The following is a 13,841-nucleotide window of genomic DNA, read 5'->3' as shown; positions in this document are numbered from 1 at the left end:
CTTTGTGTTATAACACTTGTAACGTTTTCTATTGATCAATACATTGATAGTGATGTTGAATATACACAAAACAGGAACAAAAACGTAGGGAATAAAAAAAAACGGAAAATCTGTGTAAAAAGCCTCAATAACATCAAACAAATCTTCCACAAAAAGACAATAAAACATTGTAAAAAGGGAAAAAAACATCTACAAAAATATCTAAACAAAAAACTAATTCTTTTCATATTATCTTCAGAAACCACATTCATATTAACCCTCTGGGGGCTAAACCATTTCTTCCAATCTTTGGGTCCCCTTGGTTTGCTGGTGTAGAAATGCTTGTCATGTAATCACGCTGTTCAAATATGAACAGATATGAGCAGCAGGCGGGTTTACCAAATAATCTCCTGTTGACTTTTGTAAACAGTGAGAGAGACAGACGGTGAGGACGCTGGGGACTCCGGTGATGTGGAGGAGGTTTTGTAACGTATTAGGACAAATTATTGCTATTTCAACCTTTCAGCATATTGTAATGCAAGATGTCTGAGAGAACTTCTAACTGCGTCTCCTCTTGTGTTTCAGACATTTCAGCTCAAACATCCTCCCTGAGAAAAGGCAAACCAAAGATGATTTAAATACATAAACTACGTCCTGCCTCTTTAACTGCGTAATGAAAGGTTGCATAAAGGTTACAAAGAATAATTATACAAACGAGGCATGTCTACACATTTCCACACACCAAACAGTATTTGAGAGTATTAAAAGTATTCTAACTGGACCAAGGCTTCTCCTTGGGTTACAGAAACAAAACCTTTTGAAAGTGTAACGTTTTCAACTTTTAAATAGATTTTCTATCGATCAATAACTTGTCAGTGACGTTGAATATACAGCAGCGCTCTAACTAAGTTTACTATTGTGTGTGGTGTGAAAAATGTTCCTGAATAACTAAATGTAAATTGAGAATAAATTGGTTTACAAGTGAAGTTAGTTCTATGTTATTTCAGAGAGAAAGTAGGTACAGTTAGGTACACTAGTACTGGTTACAGGTACTTGTATCGGTACAAAGTACGAGAAAGAGTATTCAAATAATATATTAAGTAATAATAAGTAATATATGTTGCTAGAAACTTAAATTTTTTCCATTCTAAACGACTTCACACACACACCCACACCCACACACAATGTACACCCACAGAAACACACACCCACCCATACAGAGTTTTTTTAATACATGTATATATTTTAGTTTACTATTGTTTAGAGTATATGTATTTTTTTCTCATGTTATTAATGAATTGTATTATCCTTGACACTTTGGCAATAATGTTTTCCTGACATTCATGCCAGTTAAGCAAATTGCATCTTTTAAATCTTGAGAAAAGAGAGAAGAGAGAGAGAGAGAGAGAGAGAGAGAGAGAGGTGTAAATGAAAACAACAAGTGTGAAACAGAAACAGAAATAGACAGAAAGCGAGAAGAGGAGGAAGAGGAGAAGAGTCTGAGAAAGGGGGAGGATGCTGAGAGAAGGAAAGAGAGGAGAGAGGGAGAGAGAGAGACAGGGAGATAGAGAGACAGAGAGAGAGAGAGAGAGAGAGGGGGAGAGACAGAGAGAGAGGGAGAGACAGAGAGAGGGAGAGCGACACAGAAAGACAGAGTTATTTTACATTTTGTTGACTTAATCGTTGCTTTTGCACGAGTGTTAACATGTTTTATTGTCTGCATCTTAAAACTGTAAATGTGGTTCTTTCCCTGTAGTACTATGTGCTTTAGCAATACTGTGTGTAAAATAAATACCGTATGTTCATGCTAATAAAGCCTCTGTGAATTTGAGAGAGAGAGAGAAAAGAAGAGAAAGAGAGAGAGAGAGCGAGAGAAAGGAAGAGAGACCAAGAGAGAGCGAGAGAAAGGAAGAGACCAAGAGAGAGCGAGAGAAAGGAAGAGAGAGAGAGAGAGAGAGAGAGAGGAGAGGAGGATTAAATGCGAGTGGAGGAGGAGCTGGAAAGCACCAGAGGAGGCAGACACAGCTCACACTGAGCTGAGAGACGAGTGGTAAAGAGACGGGAAACTGCACTCACATCTGGACACATTAACTCACACAAACACAGATATATATCTAGGTATATATAAACACATCAGGAGAGGAATAACTTCAATCTGAGGCTCGGAGGAGAGACCAGAAAGAAGCAGAGCTTCACAGATCTCTCTCATCCTCCCACCGCTGAAGGAAGAAAATCCGCCGCAGGAGAAAGAGAGCGGGCGGCAGAGCAGCAGCGTGTGAGTGTTTGCTGCTGCCTGCGAGCACGGACTAGAGAAGTGAAGTGGACAGGATGCAGAAAATTTGATCAGCAACTCGGGGCGGCGTGTGGGCGGCAGACAGCTGGGGCTGTGATTCCCAGAAACCCCGACTCGGCATGACAACAAAGAGATGCTACAACTGAGACGAAGCTCCTGCATCACGGGACCGAGTCAAGCCCGTTTACGTCTCTGGAAAACAAGTTTCACGTCCACATGAGGCTGGAACGAGGACGCAAAAGGCCAGCGACACAGAGATAAAAGCATCCGGAGAGGACTGTGTGTTGGAGGTACAAAAGAGCAGATATGGGATAAATGGATTTCTAAAAAAAAGGTGCCAGGAAGTCACGCTGAATGCTCCGCACATTGTTTCCTCTGGATGGAATAAAACCCAAGACACAGGAAGAATATATTTCAACACCTGCACCTTCTCTTTTTTCCTCTTTTCAGAACACATGGATGAGTGTTAAAGCGGCTAAACTTTGACTATCATACGTCTAAATTATCTTTTAAATTCTTGGCAGAAAACAGTTGGATTTTCTTCTTCCATCTGGTGAACACAAATCACAGAGCAGAAGGACTTTGTTTGTGGAGAGCGGCACACCTGGACTTTACAAACTGTGCCTTTTCTTTCTTGTTTGCCCTGACCAGATGGCTGCCTGGCTGGCAGGTGGATGCAGAAGCGATCACCTCGTTTAACATTAACCGGGTTTCACAAAACAAACGAGCATGCTGGAGCGCGAGCTGGAGGCGTAAACGAGACCCAGCGAGCGTGCGTCACAGTGATGTTGTTGTTGTGCCCCGTAGCTGAAATGCAAATGAGGCTTCTGTCTTAGCTGTGTCTTGAAAAGGATCAGAGATATTTAAATCATTTACACAGATCTATCCGCCTGCAGAAGGAACATCAGCAGACGAGACTAAGTGATAAAAATAAAGTGTACAGCGTGTCATGTTTGTCAGGATGAGAGGACTCTCGCAGTAGAGCTGCAAAGGTTAATAATTAAAATAACTGCCAACTATTTGGTGATTGATTAATTGGTTGGAGTCATTTTTTGATGCAAAACAATGACTTAATTCTCTGATTGCAGCTCGTTAAATGTGAATATTTTCTAGTTTCTTCTCTCCTCTGTGAGACTAAACTCAATATCTTTGAGTTGTGGACAGAACAAGACATTTGAGGACGTCTTCTTGGGCTTTGGGAAACACTGATCCACTGTGAAAATAATCGGTAGTTGCAGCCCTAAATAAGAGCAGATTATTAAGACAAATCTGACTGTTGATGACTCTTTTCCTCCTCCCTGCGGTCTCATTTTGTGTCGAGTTATTATTCCTCCTGATAGCCTGACCTCTTTACCTCTCTGTTATCCTTTCTCATTCACAGCTTTGGCATTGGGAAACAATAATCCACACTTTATAGACCAAACAACTAATCAATCAATCGAGGAACTAATCGACACATTAATCAATAGGAAGTATGAAGGATGTAAAACTTGTGTAAAGAGCAGAGAGTAACAGAGATATAAGCTGGGTGTATAAACAGAGCTATAAGCTGGCACCATGTTGCATGTCGTTGGGTTTGTGCCGGGTGTGGTGTCTCTCCCCGTTACAGCAGCGTCTCCGTCACGCTGGTCTGTTGTTGTGCTGTTAGTTTGTTTCCAGCTGCGCTCGGTCCAGGCCACCATCTGTCTGTCTTCGGGCTCCTCGCAGGCAGGCGGCTGCCTCTGTGCCTCAGACATCCTCAGCTGCACGGCCGCCGGTCTCAATCACATCCCCGCGGAGATGCCCATCTCCGTCGTCACTCTGGATCTCAGCCACAACCGCATCGGGCAGCTGGATGCCGGCAGCTTTCAGGGACTCTCTCGATTGGAGACACTGCGTATAGCGCACAACCAGCTGACTACGATTCACCCGGGGGCGTTTCGAAACACCTCTGGGACTCTGCTGCGACACCTGGACCTGTCGTCCAATCAGCTTCGTGTTCTGGAGCAGCATTATTTCCTCGATATGCCAGGATTGGAGGAACTGTTGCTGTTCAACAACCGAATAGTCCATGTGGAGAGCAGAGCTCTGGCGGGACTGGGCAGCCTCCGAAAGGCCTACCTCAGTCACAACCGCCTCACCGACTTCCCTTTCTTTTCCTTCCAGGAGCACAGCCACCCTCACCTGTCCATGCTCGACCTGTCCTCCAACCGCCTGCCCAAACTGCCCCTCGAGGACATATCAAACTTACCCCTATCCGTTCAGCGAGGACTCTACCTTCACAACAACTCGCTGTTGTGCGAGTGCGCCATGTACGGGCTCTTCCGGCACTGGGAACAGCAAGGCTTTGCCTCTGTGAGAGACTTCCAACAAGAGTACACCTGTCTGGTTTACGGGATACAGAGAGGGACGGTGCGCTTCTTCCAACACAGACGCTACTTTGACAAATGCAACTTGACCGGGACAAGTCAGGGGCTGAAGACGCAAGAGAGCAGCGTTTCGGTGAAGGTTGGGAGGCGACTGCTGCTGCACTGCCTCACTACTCTCGCCGGAGAACACGTGACGTTTCTCTGGGTGTCGCCGAATCAGGAGTACGTGGCGCCACCGGGAAACAACGGCTCCTTGAAGATGTACGCCAACGGCAGCTTGGAGATCGCGGCGGCCCGTGCAGAGGATGCTGGGATCTACTGGTGCATGTCGTTGGATCGGGAGCATCGACGCAATGAGACACGAGAGGTCAACGTGACCGTGCTGCTGCACCAAGACGCCGAACATCACGAGCCATTCAACACCGGGTTCACCACCCTGCTAGGCTGCGTGGTGAGCCTGGTGCTCGTGCTCATGTACCTCTACCTGACACCGTGTCGCTGCCCGCCCTGCCGCAAAGCCCCGGCCACCGCTACAGCGAGCCAGGGGAATGAGGCCGGGGCCGGGAGTGCCCAATCCTCTATCCTCACCCCGACTCCGCCGGCGACCACTGAAGGTCCCGGCCGCAAGGTCAGTACCAACAAGCATGTGGTGTTTCTGGAGCCAATCAAAGAGCAGCAGAATGGTAAAATCAGGGTGGGACCGGGCGGACATTTGGGTCCAGGGTTACTGTTAGAAGCAGAGCAGCACGCAAAGCTTCACAGCCAGTCGCAGCCGCCGCCGAGGGCGGGGGAGACGGACTGCATCATGTCCATGTTCTCAGACACTCCCATCATGCTGCCATAGCAACAGAGAGACACAGACTGGCACTATCATCACCTCTCACTCACTTCCTCCCTCCTCTGATCCTGCGTTTCCTCCTCAACACCTCCCACTGCCCCCAGCACCAGGGTTGGGTATCATTTGGGTTTTTTCCGATTACCGCTGCTAAAACGAGACTTTTAAGATGGTGCTGGTGACTAAACAAAGCGTCAATTAAAACGGTGCCTGAACCGATACTTTAACAAAAGAAAAGCACACTTGTTTAATAATAAGGCCATATGGTCTAACTTAAAAGTGCTGTAGGTAGGATTGTGAAAATCTAGGACCTAGCCAAAACATTTTAACATCGACAACTTCTCAGTCACTCCCCCCTTTCTGCTAAAGCCCAAAATGGTCTCTTAAACAGGGAGCTGTGGATTTTTGCAAATCACACTACAGGCTGTAGGTGGTGCCAGAGGAGACTACCTACTGCACCTTTAAATTATATATTTAAAATGTAACAAAAAGAACTTATTTCAACAGTCAGTTTCTGTTAAGAAAAGAAACACTAGATTGCAGAAAGAGAACTTTACAACTGCTTGAGTCACCGACATAACACTATCCAGTCGTTTGTTCAAGCAGCAATTCTGACCTACAGTATATTTAGGTTTCTAGTGGCGCTGCCCTCTAGTGGCCGTAGTAGTTCTGATGGGAGCAAAGCAGGAAGTAAGATGAGGAAGTATAAGGGCACCAAATGTCCTGGTAAGGAGGGATGTTGGGGGGGTGGATGGGTCAAACAAAAACAGAAACTTTCACCCAGGAGACTGGGGTTCATGTCCCGTTTGAAAAGAAAAACAAGGTTTTTTTTAGTGAACAAACGGAGCTACATCACGTTCTGCATCACGTGGTAACCTTCAGGAAGTGAAGTCATGTCTGATTTGAACCCAAACCTCCATCTTTTTATCAACTTAACTAAACCTAACCAAACTGGGACCATTTCTCAACGTTAACCACGTGTTTAAAACCCTGACCATAACCTTATCTGGTTTAGATATGAGGACGTATATCCTACCACTGTTAGGGGCGCTAACTTATGAAATGCTCCTGTGGGTCCTTATTCATTTAAGGTTGTAGCTAGAAGGGATACAGCTACAGTCGGAAGTTACGCAAAATCTTGCAAAATCTAATATAATACTGTCAATACTTTCACCCAGGAGAAGCATGTTCGTTCCACGGGAATGGTTTAATCCGAACCACAATGTTTTTTTCTAATCTTAACTAGTCATTTTGGGGTCTAAATTGACTATTGTCGCCGCAAGACACCGTAGCTGTATCCTGTCTAGCCACAAGATTAGATTAGATTCAACTTTGTCATTGTGCAGAGGACAACGAAATGCAGTGCAAAAAGAGCAGAAAAGTGCAAGGCGATATACATAGTATAGACAGGTGGTGCATAGGCAGGACAAGAAATATAGTGCAGTGTAGACAGTAGTATACAGTTGGTTTACAGAAGGTGGTTTAGAGTAATATAAATTAAACATAAATATGTGCAGTGTATTAGCAGTTACCTTAGAGCAGAATAAATATGGGTATGTAATATGAACAATGTATGAACAACCATCATTTAGTCCAATAGATAATGGTTATTTAGGAGCCAGCGCCACATTGGCACCTGGTTTTGATACCCAACCCTTCCCAGCACAAGACCACCACCCACTGCCCCCCAGCACCCAACCTGAGCAAACCAGTGATCCAATACTGACTTCCGAAATGTATCTTTTACTTTGCAAGTAAAGTGCAATTTTAACCAAATGTACAGACATTGCAGTTTGCCTGGGTCTCGCCCGTCGAGCCCTACAGCCATGACCCAACGCACTGTGACGGGACGGGCTCACACAGACTGACGGAGAAGAAAGACGGATTTAGAGAAAGAACAGACAAAACAGACCAAAAATAGAAAGGAAAAATGAGCTGCAAAAACTGCCTCAAAGTCTGAGCGAGGATGTTTGAGACAAAGTAAAAACAAAAGATGTCGGAGGATGTCTTCCTGCGTCCACGACGAGCATGGACTGTTACTGTCCCTTTAAGCACGGCTTGTACCTTTAAAAAACATTTGCTGCAGATGCCTTCTTGTCTCGTACAGAGATAAAGAGAAAAGATCTTTTTTAGTAGAGCTTTTTAGCGTTTTCCTTTTGTTGTTTCTTTCAGTCAGTTGAATTAAGCCAGACCAGAGTAACAGTGTAGCTCTGTCACAATGTGAAATGTTTTAGAGTAGCTAGAGACAAAAACAAGAAGAGCTTTTAGCAAGTAAAAATAGGAGCAGATTTAAAAGGAAAAAGGTTTTAACTCCCTTCCTTTCTGTCTCCCCCTGGAACCTGATTACTGTCATCATCATTCAGAGCACAAGTTCAGGAAAACAAAAAGGGAAATAAATAAATTAAACCTTTGAAACTTCAGTTGGCATTATTCATGTTGCAGAAGTTGGAGAAGTTTGGAACATTATGGAAAAGACCCGTACCGAGATAGACCTTTTAAAGTCCTTTGTTTAACCAGAAGCAGTTCGCAAAACCCACCAGACTCTTATTTATGTAAATAATCAGGACTTTTAGCGTGTATAGAGCCAGCATATTTCCACATGTAAATGGGTGAATTAAGGGTTTATTTCAACCAAACCAGAGTGGTGATTGTTGGAACAGTGGAAAGATGAACCAAGACGGCTTTTGGTAGTTTGATTTAGTTTCTGTCCACTTTGAATGAAGTGTGTTTTACGATGATAAAAGTCCTGATTATTTACATGGAGTCTGGTGGAGTTCAGTGATGGTGATTTTGGGGCTGTTTCATGTTAAACTAAAAGGATCTTACTCTTTAACTAAAAGGTCTATCTTTGTAGGGATCCATCCCATAATGTTGTCAGACATCGGTCAGCGGAAAAAACAACTTTTAGTGGACACTAACTGATGCTGAACATTAGTTCATTACATTACAGGGTTACATTACAGCTTTGTTCTTGTATAATACTGGACCAGTTTCACAGATTGTTGTTTCCATCAGTCACTTAGACACTAAAAACATGGGAAAGAAGACTCCAGGTTGAAAAAGTTACCCTTTAATTCTCTTCTTTATTCCCTCTGTGTGACACAAAATGAACCGAGGTTAGAGAGCCGGGTTCGCCTGTGTGGTGAATCTACAGCAGGACCAACGGGACAATCATGTTTCTGTTTTTAAAATGTCTTCACTGTGTTCACTGCATCTCCCTTTCCTCACTGCCTCTGTCTGTACCTGTGTGTTAATAAACCTCTGGACTGTCCAGGTGAACGTCTGCCTGCCTGCCTGCCTTTTTAATGTCACTGACACCATCGTTGCACATTCAGCCTCACAACAACTTCACTGAATTATAACAACGGCAGGAAGTTATTAAACATGATTCAGTTTCTTTCCAACCAACAAACAACAGAAGCAAAAGACGTCAAAATTCAGACACTCAGTTATTCTTCCTGTAAAATGTAAAATGACTGTTTTTGTCAAAGGAGTCTGGTGGCTTTGAAGCAGAGATAACGGCTTCAGTTCCCCGTCGTAAAGGGCTGTCTGACAGCAAAGTAAAGCGCTGAAAATAATCTAAATATAGAGTACACTAAAGTGATTGCTCTACCGCTGCCTCCATCACTAGACATACACACAGAAAGACACACAAATACACACAGAGAGACAGAGACACACACACACACACACACACCGAGGGATCACTTATCCCCTGTTAGTTTCCTGTGGCCTTCCTGCTTTGATTCAGATCAGCAGGATATCAAACGATCCCCTGCAGCCAGAAATATCCGATCATTATGCAGATCCCGTTAAGTGAGTTTAGACTCTAACGGCCGTTATTCTGAAGCCTCGCAGCCCACACGGGGGAGAGATCAAGGTGAAGTCACATCCTGCAGGTGTTTTCACACATTAGCGAGACACTCTACTCACAGCGGCCACGACTCTGGAGAATTACACCTGAAACCCCTCGGAGAGAGAAGAAGCACCGCAGCTCTCATTCAGCAGCTCAGATTTACAGAAAACCAAATACAGCACACACACACACACACACACACACACACACACACACACACACACACACACACACACACACACACACACACACACACACACACACACACACACACACACACACACACACACACACACACACACACACACACACACACACACACACACACTTATAGTTTCACACATGGTCAAAAAAATGAATCTGAAGTAGTCCTCGGGTCAAATTTGGGTTTAAACTATTTGAAGATCATAAAGACAACGGATACATAGACAACATTTGACCAGTTAGCAGACATTTAGCTGCTTAATCCGGACTAAAAACACAGTGAATTTCAGCCAGCACATATGTTTGGAGGATTCTGATATTACAGTTTAGAAGGAAAAAGAATCCCAAAATTGAAAATCAAATCCCTACCCAACGAACAAATATCCAAATAGCCCCATATTCAGGAATGACGTAGGTTTTGTAAAAGGGAAACTATAAAACCACATACAGTAGGATAGGAGACAGAGTTCCATCGACGGACCGGTTTGTGACGATGTGAAACTTGAATTTGGATTGGAACGCAGGAACAGGATCATCTGTGTCTTTAGGTCTTTTCAGACGGTGAGGAATATTAGCAGTTAAAGTTATGTTTGTGCACGCTGCAAAAGAAGCTGTGTGCAGTCATTGATGTTGGAAAGTTTGAAAGTGTGACAGAGAGAAGAGGAAGATAAAGAAGAAGAGAGAGATTTTTGATAAGATCCATTAAGAAGGAATCCCTCTCTCATGCCTCCTCTCTACTGAAACCTCTTGCATCATTTATTCATGACAAGAAGAAAACACAATCACATCTCTTCGCTACTTTCTCTCTCTCCCTCTGTCTGTCTCTCCCCCTCTACCCCTCTCTCTGTGTCTTCCTCTCTGACTAAGCAACAAACAACGGGAAAAAAACGGTATGAAAACTGCCAAAAAATGTAGGAAAAAGCGACAAAAGGATGTTGTATAAATGTTAACTCAGCGTCTCATTCTGTTTCCTTCTACGTCCTTGTTTCCTCCCCTTCTCCTCCTCTCTTCTTTTCCTTGTTGTTGTTTTTCCTTACCATTTCTCCTCCATCCTTTCTCTCTCAGATCTATCCATCACACCTCTACTCTCTGCTTGAGCCCTGAACTGTCAACCCTCCCATCTTTCACCTCCTTCTGTTCTTCCTGTCTTTTCTCCGTCTTCAGAAGTCGTCTCCCACCCTCCATCAAATGCTGCTCCGGTGTTTCCACGGTAACAGATGACCGGGAAGACAGGAAATCTGCTTCAGCAGCAACAAACAGACACACACACACACACACACACACACACAGAGAGACACACACACGCATACACATAGAGAGACACATACGCACACAGAGACACACACACACACACACACACACACACACACACACACACACAGAGACACCCACCCACACACAGACACACACGTACACACACACACACGCACACACACAGAGAGACACATACGCACACACACAAACACAGAGACAGATACACACACGCATACACACAGAGAGACACACGCACACAGAGAGAGACACACACACACACACAAAGAGACACACACGCACACAGAGACACACACACACACACACACACAGAAAGACACACACACAGAGAGAGACACACATGCATACACACAGAGAGACACATGCACACACACACACAGAAAGACACACACGCACACAGAGACACACACACAAACACAACACACACACACACACACACACACACAGACACACACACAGAGACACACACACAAACACACACACACACACACACAGACACACGCACACAGAGACACACACACAAACACACACAAACACAGACACGCACACAGAGACACACACACAAACACACACAAACACACACAAACACAGACACACACACAGAGACACACACACAAACACACACAAACACAGACACACACACAGAGACACACACGCAAACACAGACACACACACAGAGACACACCCCCACATCACTGTGAAGGAGTTGTTGGTATTAAAACACTTGAAAGCCGTGATGCCTCGGTGATGTCTTGGAGTTTGGAGTGTGCTCTAGTGTTATTATTATTATTGAAGTTATTAGAGTTATTAGTGGGAGGGAGCTGCGGGACATCTGATCCTCGCTGCAGTGTAAGAGCTTTTCTGGGCTCACTCCATAAACGTGACAGCAAACCATCGCTGGCTGCCCCAGTGCATGCTGGGAGGGAGAGAATCAAGTTAAACACATGCAGCTCTCTGCCTCGGTGTGAGAGACAGACGGAAGCAGAGAGGATGATGGGAAGTGTGTGTGTCAGTGTTATTGATGTGTTGAGACAGAAGAAGATGGGTACCCTGCACAACACACCTGGAGCTATACACACACAGAAAGGTTGTCGTTTTCTCGCCGCAGTTTTCAGGATTGGCGTGGCACCTAAATCATAGCTGCAGCTGAATTCTAAATTAAATTAAAAACCTTAAAGGCCAAATGTTCAGTCTCAGTTTGCTATACAAAAGATATTTCATTGTCTTATGAAACTATGGATTTACTGGAGGAAGCCGAGAGCAGACACCCTCTGTTTGAACTGAACTCGGGACGTTTTAGGACATATATATTCATATAGATATTCATGTTCCTGTTCTGCACTGAGAGGACAGGAAAAGGAAGAGATGGAGGAGCTAAAGATGACATATACACATGACACACACACACTGTGGACACAGCAGTGTGTGTGTGTGTGTGTGTGTGTGTGTGTGTGTGTTTGTCTGTGTCTGTGTGTCTTGTGTGTTCGGGTCTTGAGTGTGTGTGTCTGTGTGTGCTTGCGTGCATGTGTATGTGTGCGTGCATGCATGTCTTGTGTCTGTGTTTGCGTGTCTGTTTGCGTGTGTGCGTGCGTGCGTGTCTGTGTGTGTGTGTATGCGTGTCTGTCTGTGTGTGTCTGTGTGTGTGTGTCCGATGTGTAAACAGAATTATTTATGTTGAATATCTTAAATTAAATACTTTGTCACGTCTGCTGTCATCGACGCTGAGTGGCCCTGACCACAGAAAACATCCCAGAAAGCTTTTCTTCCCCCCAGCAGCTGATCAACACACAGCAATAAAAACTCCCAGCATGCACCATCCCCAGAGCCGAGGCCTCTCATGCTGCAGAGATGCTAAGCTAATTAGCTTCGGTTTGAATCTAATCTGAGCGTGACTCTCTCAGCCCGAGGTAATGAACGATAATTAGCACCATTGATTTCGCGGGGGGGGGGAGCAGAGAGAGAGAGAGAGGAGGGAGAGAGGGAGGGAGAGAGGGAGGGAGGGAGGAAGCTACAGGGAGAATTTAATCACAGAAATCATAGTGAAATAAAAGATTAGATTAGAAAAGCGACAAAAATGATGACAAAAAAAACATCAAAAATGTTGAGTAAGAAACAACTACCCTGTGGAGGGAGGGGGGGGGGGAGTGAGGGGGGGATCAGCAGGAGAATAAATCATAGAGACAGCGAGACGAAGAGGAGAATAAAAACTATGAAAAAAATAAAAAAGAGAAACTAAACTAACTTGCCAAAGATGGAATGAATGTTTTTGTTGCCCTGATTATTCTCACAGATGTATTCTATTCAATCTTAACTTTACATTTATATTACATATAGGATTGTTCAGCAAGAACCTGGATTTTAAAAGACGCCAAAAACGTCTAAAACGCACGCGCTCTCTCACACACACACACACACACACACACACACACACACACACACACACACACACACACACACACACACACACACACACACACACACACACACACACACACACACACACACACACACACACACACACACACACACACAGCTCATAACTAACTTTTAAATCATTACTTTGTCAAGTCGTACTTATTATTTTTAAAAAAGAGACACAAAATGGACAAGTTAAGTGCTTCAAGAGATGCCATCTATGGGAGTGCTGACCCTGTTGCAGCAGCAGGTAAAGTCTCGGTAACTTTGTTATTTTTAGCCTACGTTATGAAAAAAGATCATCGCCCTCTCACAATTTGTACCTGCCTCCTTAGTCATTTGGCCGTGGCGCCGGGCCTGGCTTAGTGGGACTAAAACGGTGAAAGACTGAATCAATGTGTTGTTGCCCTGATTATTCTCACAGAAGGTCTGACGTTACCAAACGGCAGAGTCATTTTGCTTCATTTTGGGGTCTTTAGTTTGTGTGTGCCGTGTGCAGCAGAAAGTAGGTCAGCTTTCTGTTTTCTGGAACATCGCCTCTCTGATTTATTACACGCAAACACTTCAACACCCATGAGTGGTTGAAACCTGTTAAAGTAAAGAATCAGTCCGACACACAGCCGGAGGCCAGCGTCTCCG

General features: G+C 44.4%; 2 protein-coding genes across 5 annotated transcripts in view; one reads left to right on the top strand and one right to left on the bottom strand.

The window, feature by feature from the left end:
* Positions 1–13,841, bottom strand: part of rnf123 (ring finger protein 123) — a 145,525-nt gene that overhangs the window by 58,364 nt on the left and 73,320 nt on the right. The window lies entirely within an intron of this gene.
* Positions 3,478–5,771, top strand: amigo3 (adhesion molecule with Ig-like domain 3). The gene has a single exon (XM_028575994.1). It carries the CDS (start codon positions 3,830–3,832, stop codon positions 5,462–5,464), a length of 1,635 nt encoding a protein of 544 aa, XP_028431795.1. The 5' UTR covers positions 3,478–3,829; the 3' UTR covers positions 5,465–5,771.

Source organism: Perca flavescens, chromosome 4 (assembly GCF_004354835.1).
Source record: "Perca flavescens isolate YP-PL-M2 chromosome 4, PFLA_1.0, whole genome shotgun sequence".
In the NCBI taxonomy this organism is placed as follows: Eukaryota; Metazoa; Chordata; class Actinopteri; order Perciformes; family Percidae; genus Perca; species Perca flavescens.
The sequence above is the reverse complement of the archived record's forward strand: the minus strand, read 5'-3'. Positions and strand labels throughout refer to the sequence as shown.